Source organism: Homarus americanus, unplaced genomic scaffold (assembly GCF_018991925.1).
Source record: "Homarus americanus isolate GMGI-L3 unplaced genomic scaffold, GMGI_Hamer_2.0 scaffold50564, whole genome shotgun sequence".
Classification (NCBI taxonomy): domain Eukaryota; kingdom Metazoa; phylum Arthropoda; class Malacostraca; order Decapoda; family Nephropidae; genus Homarus; species Homarus americanus.
In genome coordinates, this window is record NW_024715014.1 from 4,966,123 (window position 1) to 4,988,843 (window position 22,721).

The following is a 22,721-nucleotide window of genomic DNA, read 5'->3' on the forward strand; positions in this document are numbered from 1 at the left end:
ATTTATCTGAAGCGGTAACCCTGGTGGACAATGACAAATATCGGAGTGTAAAAGCAATCAAGAGGAGACTTTACTGTCAAGTATAAGTTGTGATATTATTATGAGTATCCATTTTAATATTTCGGGAGTTTATATCAGGATGATTTAAAGATGTAAATGAAACTTGGTAATACGAGTGGAGTTGCAGCTGTGTTACCTGATGATATTAAGTAGCTTTTAACTGGGTTATTGCCCTCATGAACATATTCCCAGTTTTGTTTACATAATCATGTTATCCTCAGAGATACTAACAAATCTACTAATATTATCGTCGTTTACTCACATCACCGTTCAAGTTCTAGGTAGACCAGTAAACGCCTCACAATCCTGACCAGCCATGGCGCGAATCTTAGCTAATGATCGATTGCCGATTACCCTGACTCTTTGATATTTATTATTTAGTGCTTCAAAATTATGGCTGCTGTATGATAAGAATGATGATTTGGTGGTCATCTTCATTACATAAAATCTCAGGAAAAGGCGTCGGTCACTGATGCAGACCTGTGAAAGTTAAGAACATTCTCTTTGTGATGATAGTGCGTTTGGTGATAATCGCGTGCTTGACTTCACGTTGAACCAAACGCACGGGGTCGAAGTATATTCAATTACTCATGTACTGTACAGGGTCGGTCGGTATGGTCTACTAAATATGGAAAAGACAAAATTAACAACAGTATAACATGGTGTACAGTGGATGCACTACACTGAGCTGTTGAACTGTTTGTGTTGTACATCAGTGTCCTCAGTACACTCGTGATTCTATTGCAACTTACCCAGTACTACTTGGGTTAATTCGTTCAGAGATTTAGTAATTCTTGACGCTATTATTAATTCTACTTATTTTGTCTTAAGACAGTATAATCACTGCTAATTCTTGTCCGTGAGATATTGTGATATTCTCAGCGAAGGTTCACTAAACAGTTTTTGGTTGAAGCGCTCTTCTACCATCATGGCCAGAAGTCTGTGCCAGACATAGGTGTTGTGTTGATTATGATGGCATATTTTAGCTACTTTTAGCATCTATACGGAAGCCACGTGTGTCTAACGAAATTACTAACACACTGGTTGCAAGCTTCTCCAGCAGGGCCAACGTGGTAGTGTGTCCCTCCCTGGCAGGGTATGAACTGACGATTCCTAATACTTTTCTGGTAATTCTTAGTTTCCTTCGTTATCTCCTACACCGAGTTATCCGCTGAGTTATAGGTAAACATAATACTTATATAATTATACAAATCTAAATATATATATATTCTTATATTCAACATGTATACAGTAAATTGAGAAAAAACGTCAGGAAAACAGCAGAAAGTTAAACGAAATCACACCACGACGGCAGAAACTGGTGAAGGAGTACAGTACTGTATCAGTTATGATTATTGTTATTCTAAGATTTGGTGGGGTTTAATGAGAAGCAGCTTGACCATATAAAATTGATTTTTTTTCTCTGCTCCTAATGGAATCAATTAATTCATATCTTATTTGTGCTCTTATTTGTGATATCAACTACTAGTCCTAATAATCTTTATATAATGAAAACATTAATAACAATAAAGCTAGTGTAAGTGTATATGTCATGGTTGATCATCATTTGTATTATTGTAAAGGAAAAGCTGTTACATTCTTATTACTATTGTTAATTTGTATTGTGTCTCGGTCATATACTGTACTCATCTTCAGAATGTTTAAGGATGACTTGCTCATGTCATGAATAAAAATGATAACCCTTGTATTACAGATTCCACAGTGATCATAAAGGCTTCCGTCATAACGTTTGAGTGACATCACGAATCAGTAAGGCCGCACCCTCCTTACCAGGCGACCGCAATATAAAGCTGAACGCGGGTGTGTGGCCAGCAGTTCAACTTAGACCTTCCACCTCTATACAGACATGAAGGTACTGGATCTCTCTTACACCACGTGACAGACGGATACAATTTATAGATATTAACAAACTTAAACAGGAGAATTAAGATTGAGGCTTGTCTTGAGAAATTAAAAGCTATTACTTAGAAACTGACCTGTGAACGCCAATCCTCCTCAACACACCACATAGTCAAGCAGTAAAGCCCAGTGCAGGATATTATTACGAAACTCAAGGGCGAAGTTTGCTTTTTATTTCATTAAGAACAATGATTTTGGGTTGTCTGCGATCCAAATAATGAAAATCATGTATAAATCTTCACCACGCCGAAATAATATATTTGGCACGAAAACAATACATACCCGTATTCCTTGAAACTTTTTTGACCCAAATAAAATGTACGGTCGTTTGATAACTCTCCTCAACTTAGTGTTCTTGATATGGCATTCACGTTTCTCAGACAGTGGCTCTGGTACTCTCTGTGGCGGTGGCGGCGTGGGCGGGTCCTCAGGGCGGCTACAACAACCAGGGACCGGTCGTGCAGGGACCGGTCGTGCAGGGACCGGTCGTGCAGGGACCCCGGTACGCCTCAGCACCCGCCCAGTACAACTTCCAGTGGGACGTCAACCATTCACCTTCAAGCAATTTCTACGGACACCAGGAGGGGAGGGACGGAGCCAACACTAAGGGCAGGTGAGTGTTTGTACTCACAGTGGAAAAGTATACATGGCAAATATTTTCATCATTAAAATACACATTCATCATTAAGTGCTGTGATAACAATAAATAAAACTCCTTTTGTATCAAACAAAATAGTGTCAGTACAGGACCGTGACGCTCTTGGAAAAAAAAGGACATTGTAAACACCATCACAGGAATGACGTTAGTTAGTCACATGTACTCTAAGCTCCCAATTAAGCAGGTGTTTCCGTCCACAGTTACTACGTGCAGCTGCCCGACTCTCGCCTCATGCGTGTTGAGTACTACGTTGACGAAACTGGCTACCACCCCACTGTGACCTTCGAGGGAGAGGCTCAGTTTCCCAGCGGCCCCTCCAGGGGCTACTCCCAACCTGCGTCTACTCCCCAGGAGACGTACCAACAGCCAGCCCCAGCTCCCTCACAGCTCTACTCTACACCGTAAAAATGAGACTAATGATCATAAGCTCTAATTATGGTTTTATATGTACAGTACATCCTCCATGACCCGTCGTCGACTGCTTGATTAATTATTCACAAACTTCTCTGTTTGACTCCCAGTGGATAGCAACTGAAGTTCTTGTCTTAAAGGACATCTAGTATCCAGTGTAGGTCCTGTGTGGTATTTCCTTCACAGTATTTTCCTGGTTTAATTCATGTTTCCACTTTACCATCTCCACATATAGATCCAACAGCTCTTGGCAACAATGTTTTGTTAGAGTTCTTGTATAAAGGTTGGTAACTCCGCCGCCTAGTCTCTGTAATAATGCTTGTTAAACGATGTACACGTAGCTATATTTTTATATGAATATTTATAGATACATATAATAAAATGTTACATGAATTACTTATTTCTTTCATACAATAATCTTCCCAACAAGTGTAAAACGAGTATAAAGACATTTACTAAAAAATATTTTTGGAAATTTAAATGTTGTGTTCATGTCGGATTGAGTGAACAATAAATAACAGTATTTGGAAGGTGATAGAGGTGCAGCTCTAATGAGGTGCCTTACAACTTTTGGCGGCTTTTAGAGACTTTAATGAACGCTTTTCCTTACTGTCTGAATCAATGAGAGACATTTGCTCCCTCAGCTTTAACCTATTATTCCCAGCTTTTTCTTAAAAGCTTAATCAATCGTCATAAAGATTAATTAATAATCTACTTTTAGGAACTTTCATTCTCATTTACAATCAGTTTTTATTACACTTGTTATGGCTAAATAAACTGTCGCTGGTGAAGTGAGTCTCTACCATCAAGGACTGAAGTCTGTGCCAGACTCTGAAAATGTCTGTCCTTATAGACTGTCCTACTAAATTCTAGAGCTTAGCAAGGAACCATGAGGACACTCCATGAGGTGAAACACGTCATTTTCTTTGCCTTCATCCTGTCTACAAGGTTGGCAAGATAAGGCTCCTAAGACTTGTTGAGGTGAACAATAACAACTTGAGGTCTCCCCTATGTTTAAACAATCTATTTGCGACATTCTCCTTGGAGAGCCAGAGCACCTGTGTGTAAAAGAGGAAGGATTCAACACGAGAGTTTAGAGTTCCTGATTTCAGGAAAATGACGCCTTTGACCACTGCCTCCAGGAACTTGTGAAGCGGAATAGAGAGAGAGGATTTTCGGCGCCAGCTCAGTAAATTCCTACGCCTTCTGAGCTACTTCCTTGACATGCATCTGAAATCCCGGTTTCGATTTCAGCATCGCCAGAGCTCCATTCATACAGACTCCGTAACAATTCTCCCAGGTGATCCCGCTGGCTGTAGAGGAAGAAATAATATTTTCCATCACGTCGTGGAGGTCTCCAGCTTGGTACAGAACAGATATTCTTCCTTGATGTCACCCGAGAAAACCTCGCTCACACACAGGAGCAGCTGCTAACAAGAACTAGCATCCATTGACTCATCCAACTATTATAGTGTACAAACAGAGTAGTTTTAGCCAATTTGATCTCGTAGATCACTTCAGATGACCTTTCGTAAATTTGCCGTTTCACCAAATTGATCAACAAGTATATGCACTAAACCAGCAGGTGTTAGTGCATTCAGCAAGTGTTGTGTATTCAGCTGATGTTGGTGTGTCCAGCAGGTGTTGGTGTGTCTAACAGGTGTTGGTGCATTCAGCAGGTGTTGTGTATTCAGCAGTTGTTGGTGTGTCCAGCAGGTGTTGGTGTATTAAGCAGATGATGGTGTATTCAGCAGGTGTTGTGTATTCAGCTGGTGTTGGTGTGTCCAGCAGGTGTTGGTGTGTGCAGCAGGTGTTGTTGTGTCCAACAGGTGTTGGTGTATTCAGCAGGTGTTGGTGTATTCAGCAGGTGTTGTGTATTCAGCTGGTGTTGGTGTGTCCAGCAGGTATTGGTGTGTGCAGCAGCGTTGGTGTATTCATCTGTTGGTGGTATGTCCAGCAGGTGTTGGTGTATCCAACAGGGTTTCGTGTGTCCAGCTGGTGTTGTTGTGTCCAGCTGTTGGTGGTGTGTCCAACAGGTGTTGGTGTGTCCAGCTGGTGTTGGTGTGTCCAGCTGGTGTTGTATCCAGCTGGTGTTGGTTTCCAACTGGTATTGGTGTGTTCTGTTGTTGTTGGTGTGTCCAGCTGGTGTTAGTGTGTATATATATATTGATAACATGTGTCCTGGTACCATAATGATGGTCGAAAGTATTGTATCATCACTTCAGGACAGCACAGTTGTCTCAAGTCTCCACATATCCTGATGTGTGGGTCACGATATGTACTTTTTGTTCTCATATGTTACTCGTATATTGTGTTTCAGATTCTAGGTGTTAAAAGTCGACTTACTCGTGTCGTGAACAACGGCAATAATACATAATATACAAATTCCACAGCGATCATGAAGGCATCCGTCATAACGTCTGAGTGACGTCACTAGTTAGTAAGACCACACCCTCCGTTCCCCGCTAATATAAAATTGAGCGCGGGTGTGTGGTCAGCAGATCAAGTCAGACCTTCCATCACCATACAGACATGAAGGTAATGGACAAATGCCGCACCATTTTACGAACACAATATTTCTAGATATTGATAAAGATATATAGAAATATAGGCTCGTCTTCAAAAGTTAAAAGTTGCTATTTTACTTAGATACTGACGTGTAAACGACACTAATCGTCTGGCAGTAAGGCCCAATGAAGGAAATTATTATAAAACTCAGGCAGGGAGTTTCCTTTGGGTTACCTGAGAGCCATATAATGTTCATAAAAAAATAATCATGTGGGTAAATATATTGACATTTCACTGATAACTTACTGTTGAAATAATAATGTTCAGTAATTTCTAGACACGAGGACTCCCCAGTAGAGTGGTGGGTATGAGGCGGTACACACTTAACCACCAATTGGTATTGTTGTCAAGACCTTAATAATTTTCTGTTTCGAGAACACGAAACTTGAGAGCCATTAATGTCGACACTGACAGTCTGAGACAGTATAGCTGTGACCCAATAGGCTATGCCTTTATCATAGAACATTCAATAATATTATTTATCTCCAGTACAAAAACATTCGTTCATGTTGGTATAAAGGGCATGGTGTGTCATGGCCGCCATAATGTTCTGATTATTAAACAAACTTTTATTGTTCACCAGACAGCGGCTCTGGTACTCTCTGTGGCGGTGGCGGCGTGGGCGGTCCCTCAGGGCGGCTACAACTACCAAGAGCCGGTCGTGCAGGGACCCCGGTACGCCTCAGCACCCGCCCAGTACAACTTCCAGTGGGACGTCAACCATTCACCTTCAAGCAATTTCTACGGACACCAGGAGGGGAGGGACGGAGCCAACACTAAGGGCAGGTGAGTGTTTGTACTCACAGTGGAAAAATATACATGGCAAATATTTTCATCATTAAAATACACATTCATCATTAAGTGCTGTGATAACAATAAATAAAACTCCTTTTGTATCAAACATAATAGTGTCAGTACAGGACCGTGACGCTCTTGGAAAAAAAAGGACATTGTAAACACCATCACAGGAATGACGTTAGTTAGTCACATGTACTCTAAGCTCCCAATTAAGCAGGTGTTTCCGTCCACAGTTACTACGTGCAGCTGCCCGACTCTCGCCTCATGCGTGTTGAGTACTACGTTGACGAAACTGGCTACCACCCCACTGTGACCTTCGAGGGAGAGGCTCAGTTTCCCAACGGCCCCTCCAGGGGCTACTCCCAACCTGCGTCTACTCCCCAGGAGACGTACCAACAGCCAGCCCCAGCTCCCTCACAGCTCTACTCTACACCGTAAAAATGAGACTAATGATCATAGGCTCTAATTATGGTTTTATATGTACAGTACATCCTCCATGACCCGTCGTCGACTGCTTGATTAATTATTCACAAACTTCTCTGTTTGACTCCCAGTGGATAGCAACTGAAGTTCTTGTCTTAAAGGACATCTAGTATCCAGTGTAGGTCCTGTGTGGTATTTCCTTCACAGTATTTTCCTGGTTTAATTCATGTTTCCACTTTACCATCTCCACATATAGATCCAACAGCTCTTGGCAACAATGTTTTGTTAGAGTTCTTGTATAAAGGTTGGTAACTCCGCCGCCTAGTCTCTGTAATAATGCTTGTTAAACGATGTACACGTAGCTATATTTTTATATGAATATTTATAGATACATATAATAAAATGTTACATGAATTACTTATTTCTTTCATACAATAATCTTCCCAACAAGTGTAAAACGAGTATAAAGACATTTACTAAAAAATATTTTTGGAAATTTAAATGTTGTGTTCATGTCTGATTGAGTGAACAATAAATAACAATATTTGGAAGGTGATAGAGGTGCAGCTCTAATGAGGTGCCTTACAACTTTTGGCGGCTTTTAGAGACTTTAATGAACGCTTCTCCTGACCACTGACTAAGTGAGAGAGGAAGGCTTCTACATGTGAATCTATGTCCTTAAAAAACTCCTTGAAAAGACGAGAGTTCAGGGCTCCTGATTTCATGGAACTGACGACTTTAACCATTGCCTACAGGGTTTTGTGAAGCAGAATATAAAGGACTTTCGACGCCAGTGCAGTAAATTCCTTCGCCTTCAGATCCAATTTATTGACACGCGTCTGAAATCCCGATTTCGATTTCAGCATCGCCAGAGCTCCATTCAACAGACACCGAAACAATTCTCCCAGTTAATCCCGCTGGCTGTAGAGGAAGAAACTTGCTCTTCCATCGGAGTGCAAACTGAGTAAATGGATCCGATTTGATCTCATAGATTACGTCTTCCGTTACGTCAGCTGATATTTCGCAAATCTGCCGTTGATCGACAAGTATATGGACTGAACCTTGGGGTCACTTGCCTCTCCGAGAAAGAGCCTCACAATCTTCATGCCACATTGTTTGATTAAGTTTCACCGATTGTGTTTGTATTCTTCTGCATCGCTGTTTAGAGGCAGGCAACATAGGATTCCTAAATACACTCAAAGTGTGATACTGGAAAGCAACACTCGTATCCAGTTTCTGTATTCCAAGATATTTTTTCCTTATGAAGAAGATAGCACAGCAACCAACAAGCATAACATGATTATAACCAATACATTACCACAGATATATGACAAAATCTGTCGGCCACGACAGTCACCGTAGAGAGACACACACAACACCTCGGCCACGACAGTCACCGTAGAGAGACACACACAACACCTCGGCCACGACAGTCAGCATAGAGATACAGTACCTCGGCCACGACAGTCACCGTAGAGAGACACACACAACACCTCGGCCACGACAGTCACCGTAGAGAGACACACACAACACCTCGGCCACGACAGTCACCGTAGAGAGACACACACAACACCTCGGCCACGACAGTCACCGTAGAGAGACACACACAGGACCTCGGCCACGACAGTCACCGTAGAGAGACACACACAGGACCTCGGCCACGACAGTCAACAACAAAACTTGCTCCCAGAAAAAATAAATCAACTTCAAGATGAAACTCATTAAAGGACATTGTCAGGTCTGTCATGGTCAAGAAAAGTGTACAAAATATTGCTCTAGTTATGGCCACGTTGAGACAGGCCAGAGAGTATAAGACGATCAGTTTTTTTCTCGTCAAGCGACCCGATGAGAGAAAAGTGGTCTGGTTCTTCCCTTTCTCCTACGGTGAAAGGCAACACGAGCGGAAGGTTACGTTTTCGGTTTACCTGAAAAAACTCGCAAGAGATTATCGTTTCGTGAATAACGAAATAAAAGAAGATTCTTTGCAAGAACGGTATTTTTTTCGGCAATGAATGAAATATTTGGCCACCTTTAAAACAGGATACATGAAGCTGCTCACACTACACACTACTTGTTATTCTTTTCTCTCTCTTTACACACACTCATACTATACACAGCACACTAGGTAGAGTAAGTGTAAACTCTTAAATAAATAACTTCCCTACGTGTTTGATCATTGCCCTCAGTAACAGGTGAAGGGAGAGGTTACCACAATACCACATGCTCCCGTCCAGAACTCGATCCCACATTTATTGATTGAAAATTTACACCTTTACATAATTTAAGAGAATAAAAGCTAAGAGCCTAAGGGTAGGTAGGTCAGGCAGCTGGACTGAACAGGTGGGTGATCAGCAGCATGTCCACCACCAGTCCGACACTTTCCCTCTCTCACACACATCTAGAACGTCTCCCTGCTAATGTTTCGACCATCACCTGTACTAAACTCGCCAGGGTCTCCGTAAAGGTCACTGCTGGTCATTAAGGGCCACATAGGAACCACAAATCCATTAGCAGTCATTAGAGACCATTAATGGCCACTAGACGCCAGAAGGAATACTTAAACTACTTTAAATTATGATTAAAGGCTGTGACTTAAGCCACTAGATGATAGGAAAAAAAAGATTACTCTTAACCCATAGGAACCATTTGGCAACTAGGACGATATAGCACATATAGGAGACAGAATATGAGGCACTAATACTTATAAAGGCATTACAAGACACTTAAAAGCCACTAGAAAAAGACACTAGGCGGGGCCAAACTGGGCTTTGCCACTATAGAGGCCAGAGTGGACGGGGCCAAACTGAGTGACAGTCACAATCTAGATGCATCCAGAAAAAACAATATTGTGGGCAAGAGGAAGATATAGTAGGCGGGTGTTGTGTATAGCGAGCGAGAGGGAGAGAGAGGGTACGCCAAATGCCCCGCCCACCACCACCAGTATATAAACTGTTCCTGCTCTACCCGGGCATCAGTTACCTCACATCTCCTCTCTACACAACATCATGAAGGTACTTGACTTCTTTACACTTAATACTCATAATGGACGCACGACCACGGGACCTCAACTCTCACAACTGACTCCTCGACGACACCGACCAACAACAAACCTTCCTCACCATGACGGGTTACTGTAAGATGCTCTGTAGACTCATAACAATACATAAGCGTGTTGAGCTTTATTAATATATTGAGAATTAAACCGAACTTTGTATAAACTGTTAGTAATGAAGTCAACCCACACTAAGGTACTTCACCTACAGCGACAAACAACAACCTGTTGCAGCGGCTGAACGATGAAAAATCCCTAAAACACATTTGTGTAAAGGTTTTCAACTTAAAATGTCTTTCGTTGATGGTGGAAACTCAGTTGAGCGTCATAGACTTTGTGACAGTGTATAGCAAACTGTGATGGCTGACGACCACTACCTCAGTGTCACATCCACCACGTACACCTGCTTCATTGGAACCCATGTGACAGATGTGGATTTTTCATAATTTCTGGAATTAAGACAATGATTAGTCGCGACAGCTAACCAGACAGTAGGTCAGTGGTTAACCTGACAGTGTTGTTCCTCCTACAGACAGTAGCTCTGGTGCTCTCGGTGGCGGTGGTGGCGTGGGCGGCTCCTCAGGACAGCTACAACTACCAGGCGCCGGCCGTGCAACAGCCTCAGTACCCCGACGCTCCCGCCCTGTACAACTTCCAGTGGGACATCAACGACGATTACTCAGGCAACTTTTACGGTCACCAGGAGCAGAGAGACGGAGACAACACCCAGGGCAGGTGAGTCTACGGTCACACCTCAAAACTAACGTAGTCACATAGTGCCAGAGAACCTGAACGATGAAATATTGAGCATTTTCTATGATTTTGGCCAGATTATTTTCTGTTTTCCATACTTAACATACAGGATTTATTAACTTAAGTACAGTGACAGGGATACAGAGCCGACTTAACTTTCGGTTGTTGGAAGTAGTTTTGATTTACTATGACGTCATCAGTATCCAGCTTCCATCACTGGTTCCTTCGTCAAATTAGAGTCTAGGTGTCACCTGCAGCTGAACGCTTCTGATAAATTCTTCATATATCTTAACATTACCATCCGTCTTAGCTAAGTCGTCATGAACGTCTTAAATAAGAAATCGTTCATAGTGGAATTCATTTCAAACCTCACATAAGATATTCAATATAACTACCAGACTCTATTAAGAGGCGAGTTGCGAAGAAACAAGTGAATTTAAATCTGTATTAAAGTTATCAATTTTAGATAAATTTGAGCGTAACAAAACAGTTGGAATACCTTTATGCTGCTGAACTTTCCTCTAACTTTTATAACACCAGATCAAGTCACCATTGAGAGTGCCGACATATTTTCTACGTGTTACTCTTAATATTATTTTAAATTCTACAGCGAAAATATACCTGAGTTTACAGTTGTTGTATAAAGTCATCTCTGAAACGAAGATGATTTCCCCTTTTTCTACTAGAGTGAAACCGATTATTTTTGTTTTGGTTTTTTAGAACCTGGTGCTTTTGCTGTTTTGTACCTGACACTGTACGTGGAACTTCATTATGTCATTATGATGCTAGACTTTACCTTATGATTTACGCTTTCTAACTGAAATCCAACTGACCAGTCACCTCCGTCCACAGTTATTACGTGAGGCTACCTGACACTCGCCTCTTGCGAGTTGACTACTACGTTGACGAGTACGGCTTCCACCCCACTGTGACCTTCGAGGGTGAGGCCCAGTACCCCAGTGCCCCCCAGCAGGCATACCAGCAGCCCGACCCAGCTCCCACTCAGTACTACTCTTAGCCAGGAAAATAAACACGATCAATACAACCTCCTTCATCTTTTCTCTACATTACGTTCCTAAGATGAAGGAGAACTGAACGATGGCAGAAGGATACCACCCCTGCAGGACCCCAGGCCCCACGGTGTTGTCAAGAACGTCTTCCAGCACAACTATGAAGGTCCAGGATCACTTCCTTGCTCTAATGTCCTTAATGTTTGTTACCTGTGTTCCCTGAGTCACATGTGTGTGTTTGTGTGTCTGTTGCTTAAAGAATTGCGTAGGTCCTCACACCACGCTTATATATCTTTGTATTAGATAGAATTGTTTTTATACTGAGAGTTTATGAATACATTACAGAAGAAAAAATATTATGAATTTCGTTCTTTCACTTGATAGAAAAAATATCCCTTTTGGTATCGTGTGACCAGACCAACCATGTGTGAACCAAGGTGTAGGTCTACTACTACGACGACCACTACAACAACCATTAAAGCAACAACTACAACAACCACTACAACAACAACTACAACAACCATTAAAGCAACAACTACAACAACCATTAAAGCAACAACTACAACAACCATTAAAGCAACAACTACAACAACCACTACAACAACCATAAAAGCAACAACCACTGCAACAACCACTACAACAACCATAAAAGCAACAACTACAACAACCATTAAAGCAACAACTACAACAACCACTACAACAACCATTAAAGCAACAACCACTGCAACAACCACTACAACAACCACTACAACAACCATTAAAGCAACAACTATAACAACCACTACAACAACCACTACAACAACCATTAAAGCAACAACTATAACAACCACTACAACAACCACTACAACAACCATTAAAGCAACAACTACAACAACCACTACAACAACTACAACAACCACTACAACAACCACTACAACAACCACTACAACAACAATATTATTTACTGGTTTGACTGGTGGATGCTGATGATGATGATGATGATGATGATGAATAGATGGTGATGCAAAGAACGATAATGAAAGGACATATAGAAAGTGAAATGAAAAATCTGGAATACTGTCTTGCCATGCTACTGATGTGTGTGTGTGTGTGTGTGCGTGTGTGTGTGTGTGTGTGTGTGTGTGTGCGTGTGCGTGTGAGTGGCAATAAGAGAGCGTGATACTGAGGGAAAGTGAATTACAATCACAGCTCAGCGGTTGATAGATCACGCTTTCATATTCCTGATATTATCGACCTAAAGCGAAGAAAGTAGCCATCGTTTGTGAAAGGTTTGAGAAATTGTCGTATTCAAAAGATTAAGCCAAGTTACTCAGTGGGCTAATGCATTGTACTCAGGAAGTCGGCATCGTACTCAGGTAGTTAGTACTCTAATGTGGTGTTATGTCGTTATTTATGCTTTATCTTAATATTTTTTTATTTATTTTTTATTTATTCTCGTTATAAGACACGACATGGGAGCTAATTAATCTTTACACTTAACAGGTATGACACCTGGGAGCTAATTAACCTGATACATATGACACATGGGAGGTATATAATCCTCACACCTGACACATGACACATTGGAGGTAAAAAATCCTTACACCTGACACATAAGGCACCTGGGACGTTATGTAATCAGCCTTCACACTTGACACACATAACACATAGGAGGTACTGCAATTAGTCTTCACATCTGACACCATTGCGTTGGGAGCTAAATATTCTACACACCTGACCACTTAGAAGGCAAATGTTGAACACATGTGACACATATGACACGTGTACTGTAATGGAAGTAATGCACACACACACACACACACACACATGACACGTTTGGCGCCTGCGAGATTAGTGTGTGACACCCGTACAATTGGGAAGAATAAATTCAATCTACCTTATACGTACAAGGAAACACATAATGGACACATATGGCACCTTACATATATACATACATACATAACGGCACCCATGGACTATCACCACTGCCGCCTCTCCTGGTAACATAATGAAATACGCGTGAGATGATGTTCGAGTACAATAAATACCACGCAACACATGTGACGTCATGCGCAACACATCTGACGTCATACTGATGTAAGGCGCTTCACTATGGTGTTTCCTGGTGCCCTACATCATTGGTGAGGTGTATGGAAGTGTGACGTGGTGACAACAGGACGCAGGAAGCACCTCACTCAACCGTCTCCGGCCTGCACGTATATAAGATGAGTCGAGGTGGTGGTGGAGTACAGTCTGCTTCACTTCTCCAGTCAGAGCACAACCATGAAGGTACGAGTCCTATCTCACGCTGACTGTTATTGAAAGTCACACTATACTCTGTCTCTTGTTGCTATACTCTGTTAAAGGAGCCGCTGCTATTTGAACACTGGATATACTGTACGTTAAAGTTGATTCAGGTTATTTCTTTTCTCTCTAAGACGATCGTTGTGAAAATAGCCAACATCTTTTTACTACTGTATGTACATTAAGCAAACTTAATCTTGTTTAATTTATTTCTGTAATTACCATTATCATTGTATATAAAGAAAATTTGATTGATAGTTTAGGATACAGCTTCCTCACGTTTAATTTACCATAAATATATGACAAAATAATCCCTTTTTTGTCCCGTGTGTGTAGTGGAAGACAGATGCAGGCTCTGGCAGAAAACATTCAAACTGGGAAGGTTATTGTTCAAGAAAGTCTTTATTTCTCAACCTTACTTTGTGAAACTCTATGTGGGGGCCCGTCTGTGTCTTATACAGATATTGCCTTACTTCATTTATGCCAGTCTAAACATTCTACGTGAGATTCTGTCCTTTTGTTGATATTGTCACTTCCATGTTGCTGATGACAAGAACTTGTCAGCACCTATAATGTCAAAGTACTGTAACTCTCGAGGTCTCTTGCGGCTGTCAGTGTAAGGCAATGATGGCTAATTAAGGTATTTGTTCCATTAATGTTTATTTACTTCATGTACTGTCACCAAGATCCTATGTTCTTCATTTTCCGCCAGACAGTAATTTTGATGCTCGTGGTGGTGTCGACGGCGGTGTGGGCGGGTCCTCAGGGGTATGGCAGCCAGGGGGGCGGCGGAGGTGGTGGTGGTGGTGGTGGTTCTGGAGGACAAGATTTTGCACCCCCCCAATACAACTTCCAGTGGGACGTCAACGATTCGCCCTCAGGCAACTTCTACGGCCACAAGGAGGAGAGAGATAATGACGATACTCGGGGAAGGTGAGTTGGATCATCCCGTGACACAGTGTACAGTAAGTTAGGTGAGGGAGAATCGGTGAAAGGTTACCTCCATGCCATCTCACTCAACAAACACCAGTGTACTGCAATACCCAAACAAACTATAAAATATGCAATAGCCATTTACACACTGGGCGCGTTAGAATCACATACAAGGAATCATGTGTCAACAGAAGAAAGCATCACTGAGTCACGAAACAATAGATAATCCAAATACAAGTCAAGTCAGGCACCTCTTAGTTCCTTTGTTTTGATTCAGTGTTAGGATCACCCAGATAAAATTCACCTCATATTAACAGCTCCTTCAGGGCTTTCACCCTTGAGAACTCTTTTATGAAAAACATCCTAAATGAGACATATATCCAGTATACAGACTGTATTTGCTGTTTGGTATAAGGACAACCACAGACACAACAATCCTAAAAGAAAAATTAACGATTGCTACATTACCCCCAATTCATTGAGAGCCTTATTGATAAAGGGAAGCTCAGATGTTTACATATTATCATCCACCAATCAACAGCTCCTCTCATTGAGTAACTAGACTTACCCGATATACAAGACGTTCCATCCACTCATCTGATGATCTACAGTGTTCATATGATATGTTAACCTAATGAGCGGGAGATATCAATAACCAAGTAGGTGTTCCCTCAACCGTTGTCCCACCCACTGAAAAAGAAACTTTCGCTACTGAAGTGATCACTAAGTCTTTTTTATCGTCCACAGTTATTACGTACAACTTCCCGACGGTCGCCGTCTAGTGGTCGATTACTTTGTGGATCAGTGGGGCTACCACCCCACCGTCACCTACGAGGGCGAGGCCACCTTCCCTTCCGGGGGTGGTGGAGGTGGAGGTGGTGGTGGTGGTGGAGGTGGAGGTGGTGGAGGTGGTGGTGGCTCCCAGCAGGGTTACTATCAGTAGCTGACCCCCAACCCTGAGCTGCTTTTTCGGCCAGCGGCTCCGGTCAGGACTTGAGGATGATTCTCATCAGGGTCGTTGTCACCTGTGGACCCATAATCATCTGAGGCCAATGGCCACGATGACGGTGGCTCCCAGCATGGTTACTATCAGTCATCTACTTACACTCTTCTCACCTGATGCCTCAGACTTAAGTACAAGGTGCAAGGCCCCGTTTGTTTATAATTCTCACCTAAAAGACTTGTGCAGTTTCCGTTAGTTGTTGTGTTCAGCGTTACGTTATGTTCTGTGTTACTTGTTATTATCATCATTTAGCTAACTATATTTTTCTAAAGATTTTGTTATATTAATAAAAGTATTTCATATTTCATGTAATATTTGTTTTTTTTACACATCTAATATGTTCTGTGTTAACATGTGAGCCGACGTACACAAGTGTGATGAGTGTCAAGGCCCGCGTCACCTTCCCCGAGACACGCGCCTCAGACTGACTATTCTTGTTATGCATGTGGGAAAAATTTGCTGACCATCTCCACAAATTTTCTCACAAGGGACTAAACGGGTAGTGCATCAACTTAATCTTCCTTCTTCTCACAGACCAGTATTTATAGAGGAGAGTAAATAAACTAATAACTATCAATCGGTTCCTTCATAATATGGACGCATCGCGTTCATCTTTGTCCTGAGGATGAATCAGTTATCAACAGCGTAAAATAGTTTCAGTAAACTGTCTACACATGGATATTTTTTACAATTTTGATAATCTGAATTATAAACAATGTTAAAAAAAACATTGATATGTCACCAAATAAACTGAAGTAGTTATTATATAAATTACCTACTGGTAACATCACAAGCTTTGACAAGACCTTTCAGTTCACCAATACTCTCACTGAAGACTCATTTTTATCGTGTCTTTAGGTTTAACAATGATCTGTAAACTCTTTCAAATGGAAATGGTCTTGACAAGATGTGAAAAACAGCTGCACTCATTATTGCAATCATCTCGCTTCACTGTCATTAAGTGTCGTCGTCCAGTACCTGACGAATACTATTATCTTGGATCAAGGTAAAGCGCCTAGAGACTGGAAATTAGCCAACATCACCCCCAGTATACAGGCAAGGCGGGAAGAGTGCGGCAGGAAACCACAGGCTGGTCAGCCTAACATCACATATTATATGAAAGCTCTTTCAGAAAATTGTGAGGGACACCATCATCCAACACCTAACCGAACACAGCTTATCAACGCATCACAACACGGTTTTATGGAAAGATAATCTTGTTTGATAAATATATTCGCCTTCATTGAAACGGTAACAGACAACGTGGGCTCACCAGTGGATGTGTTGTACATGGATTTCTCCAAGGCGTTTGACAAGTCCCACATGCACGACTAGCTTCTAAGATCTAGGTACATGGCATCACAGGCAAGATTTTGACGTGGAACAACACTGGGTCGAAGACAGGCAAAAAAGAGTGGGAATAAATGAAGTACATTCTGAATGGAAAAATGTTCTCAGTGGAGTACCACAAGGCTCTATCCCTGGACTCACCCTGTTTGTGATCTACATAAACGACATAGATGAAAATATATCGAGCCACATTGTCAAGTTTACGGACGACACGAAAATATTTGGGGAAGTAGCAAGTCAAGACCGTGTCGAGACTGGCAAATGCTCTATAACATTACGAAATGCAAGACCTTACACGTAAGATGCAACAACTTTAAACACAACTACAGTATTCTATATCAACACTTTCTTGGATACTGTCAATAAGGCGAAAGGTTCTTGGCGTTGTGATAGAGTAAAAATCTCAAAGGTATGTGGCAGGATATTAACAAAATTAGAGGAAAAAGGAGTAATTTTATGAGTCATCCTCATCCAGAGGAAGAAGCTAATAAACTGGTTGACAAATGGGCTAAAGCTGCTAGTGTTGCCTCCCTGCCTAACAGGACACTAGAAGCATTAGATGAGTGGCAAAATGAAAGAAGATTTATTTCATCATCTCTAAATATTTGTGATGTAACATGTGTAGATATTACTCAAGATGAGTTGCTAAATGCTGTTAAAAAAGAATATCTACAGCACCAGGCGAAGATGGTGTGACTTATGAAATTTTGAACTGTTTAGTTGGTATGGAAAATAGTCCATTATTAGATTTATTCAATATGAGCTATACAGAGGGTAGATTACCACCAGAATGGAAGAAAGGTTTAGTCATTCCTGTCCCTAAGGCAACTGGTGGATACAGGCCAGTGTCTTTAACATCTTGTTTTACCAAGATGATGGAGAGAGTATTATTAAATAGGCTTGTATATATTGTGGGGGATAATTTATCTTGTAATTTATTTGTTTTTTGGAAGGGAAATGTACTTCAGACACTGTTATAAAATGTTTATCAAATGATACAGTCAGATGTAGAGTTTTTGTGGATTTACAAGGAGCATTTGATAAAGCTCACAGTGAAGTAGTTATGAGTGAACTGGCTGCACTAGGGGTATTACACACTAAGTTCCCAACACCAAAGTTCCTTGTTGGTACTTATTATCCTTACGTCCTTATACACACATGGGTAAATCTATATATCTTTCAGATAATGAAATAGGCTTGAAAACATTCCAAATTTGGGAGCTTGCACTCACGGCTGTGTTTACCAGTGCCCGTTTTCTGTTGAACGATCTGGTGATTGATTACGATATTTACATTCCTGGGGACGCAACAATCAAGTCTGGGATCAGCCCAAGTAAACAAATAGAACAAATATGAAGCTCTAGCCAAGAAGTTATTTACCTTAAATGAGCCGCGGCTTCTGTCTCACACATCCAGTATACTGTACAGTCTCGTTTAAGGCCGCTTGTTTACTACAGTACGTAGTAAAAATTATGAATGAATATAAAAGTGATCGGTGACTGGTTACTAAGTTCCCCGTTGTTTAATTAATGGTTGGTCTTTGTTGTCTCGTATTATATTATACCTTTCTGATGGTACATATTGTTAATTTGATTTTAAAATGGATAGAGCAATGCGCCAACCTATATGAATTTATGTTTAGACAATTAAACATAAGTAAAAATCGTTAAGTGTGTTAAAGTACATCATACATCGGGCACAGCTGTGTGCAGGCTGTGTATGAGGTTGCCTGCTTATCATTAATTTATACTAATATTAACTTCAAACGTTTAATCCCTTTCGGGTAATTAATCCAGTTGTATGTAACCGAAGCAAAACATATTTCTTTCTAAAGACGCTGATTTCATGCAACACAAACTGCTGTTTTAATTCGCTGTGGGATTAAGTAGAATCATCGGCTCACTGCTACCTGTAGTAAGTGTGTGTGTGTGTGTGTGTGTGTGTGTGTGTGTGTTTAAATGAAGATGGTGGTCATTTATCTTACGATCCATCCGTCTGATGGTGTGAACTAGTGTGGTAACATATGCAAAATACTTTTACAAGCTTTTATCTAGCAATATCATTGTCATTCCAAGACTCTGAATATTGTACACAGCAAATGGTATTTCTTTCGTTGAGTGACTATTTGCCCCCCCCCCATCCTTGTTTCTGACTTGTTGATTACGTCACTTTTAGTCTGTTTAAAAAAAAAAAAAATATATATATATATATATATATATATATATATATATATATATATATATATATATATATATATATATATATGATAACACGGAAAAAGAAAACACGAAGTTCCCAAGCGCTTTCGTGTAATTCACATCTTCAGGGGTGAGTACAGGTACTCACTGAAGATAATTACACGAAAGCGCTTGGGAACTTCGTGTTTTCTTTTTCCTTGTGGTTATCAGCATATACCTGGATCACGCGCACCTACAGTGATTTATTTGTATATATATATATATATATATATATATATATATATATATATATATATATATATATATATATATATATATATATATATATATATATATATATATATATATATATATATATATATATATATTTTTTTTCATGTAGATCCACAATGAAAACGTGGATAAGATAAATCTTGATAAAATTTTCTTTACACCTACCAGGTGCACTATGACTTCATGGACTTTGTAAGACACTTTGGGCAGTCAAAGGCAGCTGCAATAACTGTATTTCCAGGAAAAACAGAGAGCTTCACGAATGTCTGTTGTGTTGACTCCCGTTTTCTGTCCGACCTCCAGACTCCAGAGGAAAATCTAAATAAGTAGCCATGTCAAGTGATTTGGTGAGCCACTGTTGTTGCTCTGAGCTAGAAGAGATAGTAACATTATGGATGTTGAGATATAACTATGTTTCATATTCGTATTACATCGAAGAAACTAAAACGTTAAAATAAAAGAATAAATAAGATTAAGAAAACAGCAATGGATAGCAATTGAATAACTTAAAGTGAGAGGGAGACGTTAGGTAAATAAAGCCGAACAGCGCGGTACAGAGACTCCTTCAAGAAGAGTTTGAGTGATATACCGTATAACCGGTAAATGTATTAAAGATCATCGTTATCTGGCATACTTTCAATCTTCCTGTCATAATATTTATTTTATTTATCGTAAACCTTCTCTGAAATTTCTAATGCAAAGGAAATTATGAATAAAGTTAATTATGAGATGTTTCGAATTACTCAGCGGGGCCACGTACTAGAGTGCTCACCTTAAGCACGTGAGGCTCCTTCGCCATTGATGCCATAGTTCATTGATGTTTACAGAGGAATTGCACAATTAATAATAAAGATTTTTTTTATACACCAATCGTAAAGTTTATTTCACCAGGAAACACTAAAGTTAACAGCAGCCTCCAGGGCGTCAATACCAAAATAATTTTAACACAACAGAGCAAATCACAGAATTTGGAGTGTAATGCAATCATCAAAGGTAAATACATAAAAACCTGCCAAAATTTATATTTTGTGTCTGAGAGATCAGCTGAGATGAGTGTGGGTCAGCTACTGGTAGTAACCCTGCTGAGAGCCACCACCACCTCCCCCGGTAGGGAAGGTGGCCTCGCCCTCGTAGGTGACGGTGGGGTGGTAGCCGGTCTGATCAGCGAAGTACTCAACCAGCAGACGGCGACCATCAGGCAGCTGCACGTAGTAACTGAGGGAGAGAGGAGGTGAGTAGTGGCAGGTGTCCAGTTAATGGCAGAAGTTAACGACTAAATGGGTTGACTTGTTTCAAAATTAATTAAAAGCAAAGAAGAGGAGCTGAGAGAGAGTAGGAAGGCCTCTATGGGCAGGAGAAGAAAACTAACTGACTAGCATGTAAAGCCGTGACATTATGTCCATTTAACTGATTGTTTATATAACCATCCTGTTGCTGCTAACATTATTCTGTCTTTAGCTACATCCAAACTGTAGCTCCACTTGTTGGCCCTCCACATTTTGTCGATTTTTAATTACTGTTATTTAGTTATTGTCTTTTTGTTTCCAAGTTCTTATTGTGGCCTATTTAATTTCGTTGCTTGCTTGTTGCTTCTGTCTTGCCACTTGTGTATTAATAATGAAAACACCATTACGTGTATATGCGTCTCATCAGGCGACCGCTTGAAGAAGGTCACTTTCCGGTGATATGAATGTAAAAAAAAAGCAACTGTGTTTTTGCATTGTGTTATACTCACTTGCCCTGTGTGTTATCTCCATTCCTTTCCTCTCCATGACCGTAGAAGTTGCCTGAGGGAGAGTCGTTTACGTCCCACTGGAAGTTGTACTGGGCGGGTGCTGAGGGGAACTGTACTCCCTGTTGTCCGTAGTTATTGGTAGCAGAGGTTAACAGATCTCCCTGTCCGCCGGACCCCACACTTCCAGATTCTTGCCTAACCGACTCCTGCCCGCTGGACCCCTGCCGTTCAGACCCCAGCACAACGGGCCCTGGGTTGTCGTACTTGCCCTGGGTTTTTGCCAGCGTCAACACCGCCACCGACAGCAAAAGAACAATTACCTGAAAGAAAACTCAATTAATTTGCTTACACTCACTTTATACGTTATTGTTTGAATAACTTACTGGTAACTAATAACGTTTACTTGATTAACTGTTCCTTTATTTTTCACGTTTTATTAACACGAGCAGCTACATTATAAAGGACAATGGCGTTAAGAGTGTAATGGGGACACAAGTACCTTCATGGCTGTGTCACTTGTGGATGGGTGAGCTCAACTGGTGTCTGTACATCAGTCCTCAGGTTTATATAAGTGACCAACACGGGGTGATGGGCGGGGTCCTCCCTTCTCTTACGTCAACGAATATCACGTGTGGTTAAACTTGGACATATGATAAACCGCCTCTTGTATCAGACAAATATTCAAAACTACACAAAACACCAGCTATTGCGCTCATCACTTAAACACGAAGCAGTTTTCTCCAAATATCAAAACAACCAAGTGTGACCATATAACTTACAGTATATGAGAACATTCAGTATCCTCATTTAATATTATCAGCTATACATTATACATGATTATATGACGTAGTACATCAGGACTGGTGAGTCTAGTATGATGATATCACCATCTACGGCCATAGTGGTGAGTACTATGTGGTGGTAATCCTCTACTCGAACAATGATGAACGTTATATGGTGACGTCATCATCATCTGCCTGTTCTTCTGGTATAATTTGCGTCTTCGTACAATGATATAAGATTTATTTTATCCTTTTATGGTACACAAAATGTTCTCGTGAGGATAAAGAAGTAATACTACGCTTTGTTAGTACTAATGGTCATCAACAACACATCTCCTGAATATTACACGCGGGTCAATATTTCATCAAGATGGACTCTGATTAATCATATAACTAGTTTTTATACAATACAATACGGTACAATACAATACACGCATCAAAAGCTAAAACGAATCCCTGAAACAAATGTGTTCTCTCATCATCATCGTGAGGGGTAACAATTATTGACGTA

At 40.8% G+C, this 22,721-nt stretch overlaps 5 protein-coding genes across 5 annotated transcripts; 4 read left to right on the forward strand and 1 right to left on the reverse strand.

The window, feature by feature from the left end:
• Positions 1-1,864: 1,864 nt before the first annotated feature.
• LOC121853919 lies at positions 1,865-3,399 on the forward strand. The gene is made up of 3 exons (XM_042348322.1): positions 1,865-1,933; positions 2,361-2,593; positions 2,839-3,399. Exons 1-3 carry the CDS (start codon positions 1,928-1,930, stop codon positions 3,041-3,043), a joined length of 444 nt encoding a protein of 147 aa, XP_042204256.1. The 5' UTR covers positions 1,865-1,927; the 3' UTR covers positions 3,044-3,399.
• A 2,161-nt stretch (positions 3,400-5,560) lies between these two features.
• On the forward strand, positions 5,561-7,209 carry LOC121854389. Its single transcript, XM_042349052.1, has 3 exons — positions 5,561-5,587; positions 6,201-6,403; positions 6,649-7,209. The coding sequence occupies exons 1-3, from the start codon at positions 5,582-5,584 to the stop codon at positions 6,851-6,853; spliced, it is 414 nt and encodes a 137-aa protein (XP_042204986.1). The 5' UTR covers positions 5,561-5,581; the 3' UTR covers positions 6,854-7,209.
• A 2,542-nt stretch (positions 7,210-9,751) lies between these two features.
• LOC121854398 (pro-resilin-like) lies at positions 9,752-12,016 on the forward strand. Its single transcript, XM_042349063.1, has 3 exons — positions 9,752-9,849; positions 10,423-10,625; positions 11,496-12,016. The coding sequence occupies exons 1-3, from the start codon at positions 9,844-9,846 to the stop codon at positions 11,659-11,661; spliced, it is 375 nt and encodes a 124-aa protein (XP_042204997.1). The 5' UTR covers positions 9,752-9,843; the 3' UTR covers positions 11,662-12,016.
• Positions 12,017-13,862: 1,846 nt separating this feature from the next.
• On the forward strand, positions 13,863-16,184 carry LOC121854404 (pro-resilin-like). Its single transcript, XM_042349076.1, has 3 exons — positions 13,863-13,921; positions 14,649-14,869; positions 15,617-16,184. Exons 1-3 carry the CDS (start codon positions 13,916-13,918, stop codon positions 15,810-15,812), a joined length of 423 nt encoding a protein of 140 aa, XP_042205010.1. The 5' UTR covers positions 13,863-13,915; the 3' UTR covers positions 15,813-16,184.
• A 4,368-nt stretch (positions 16,185-20,552) lies between these two features.
• Positions 20,553-22,029, reverse strand: LOC121854413 (pro-resilin-like). The gene is made up of 3 exons (XM_042349087.1): positions 21,928-22,029; positions 21,429-21,748; positions 20,553-20,908 (listed from the first exon to the last, which is right to left on the reverse strand). Exons 1-3 carry the CDS (start codon positions 21,931-21,933, stop codon positions 20,758-20,760), a joined length of 477 nt encoding a protein of 158 aa, XP_042205021.1. The 5' UTR covers positions 21,934-22,029; the 3' UTR covers positions 20,553-20,757.
• Positions 22,030-22,721: the final 692 nt, after the last annotated feature.

What these genes read in the sequence shown, in the direction of transcription:
- LOC121854398 (XM_042349063.1), top strand. An exon ending in GGAGACAACACCCAGGGCAG is followed by an intron (nt 10,626 to 11,495) that starts GTGAGTCTACGG and finishes CTCCGTCCACAG; the next exon opens with TTATTACGTGAGGCTACCTG.
- LOC121854404 (XM_042349076.1), top strand. An exon ending in AATGACGATACTCGGGGAAG is followed by an intron (nt 14,870 to 15,616) that starts GTGAGTTGGATC and finishes TATCGTCCACAG; the next exon opens with TTATTACGTACAACTTCCCG.
- LOC121854389 (XM_042349052.1), top strand. An exon ending in GGAGCCAACACTAAGGGCAG is followed by an intron (nt 6,404 to 6,648) that starts GTGAGTGTTTGT and finishes TTCCGTCCACAG; the next exon opens with TTACTACGTGCAGCTGCCCG.
- LOC121853919 (XM_042348322.1), top strand. An exon ending in GGAGCCAACACTAAGGGCAG is followed by an intron (nt 2,594 to 2,838) that starts GTGAGTGTTTGT and finishes TTCCGTCCACAG; the next exon opens with TTACTACGTGCAGCTGCCCG.
- LOC121854413 (XM_042349087.1), bottom strand. An exon ending in GGAGATAACACACAGGGCAA is followed by an intron (nt 20,909 to 21,428) that starts GTGAGTATAACA and finishes TCTCTCCCTCAG; the next exon opens with TTACTACGTGCAGCTGCCTG.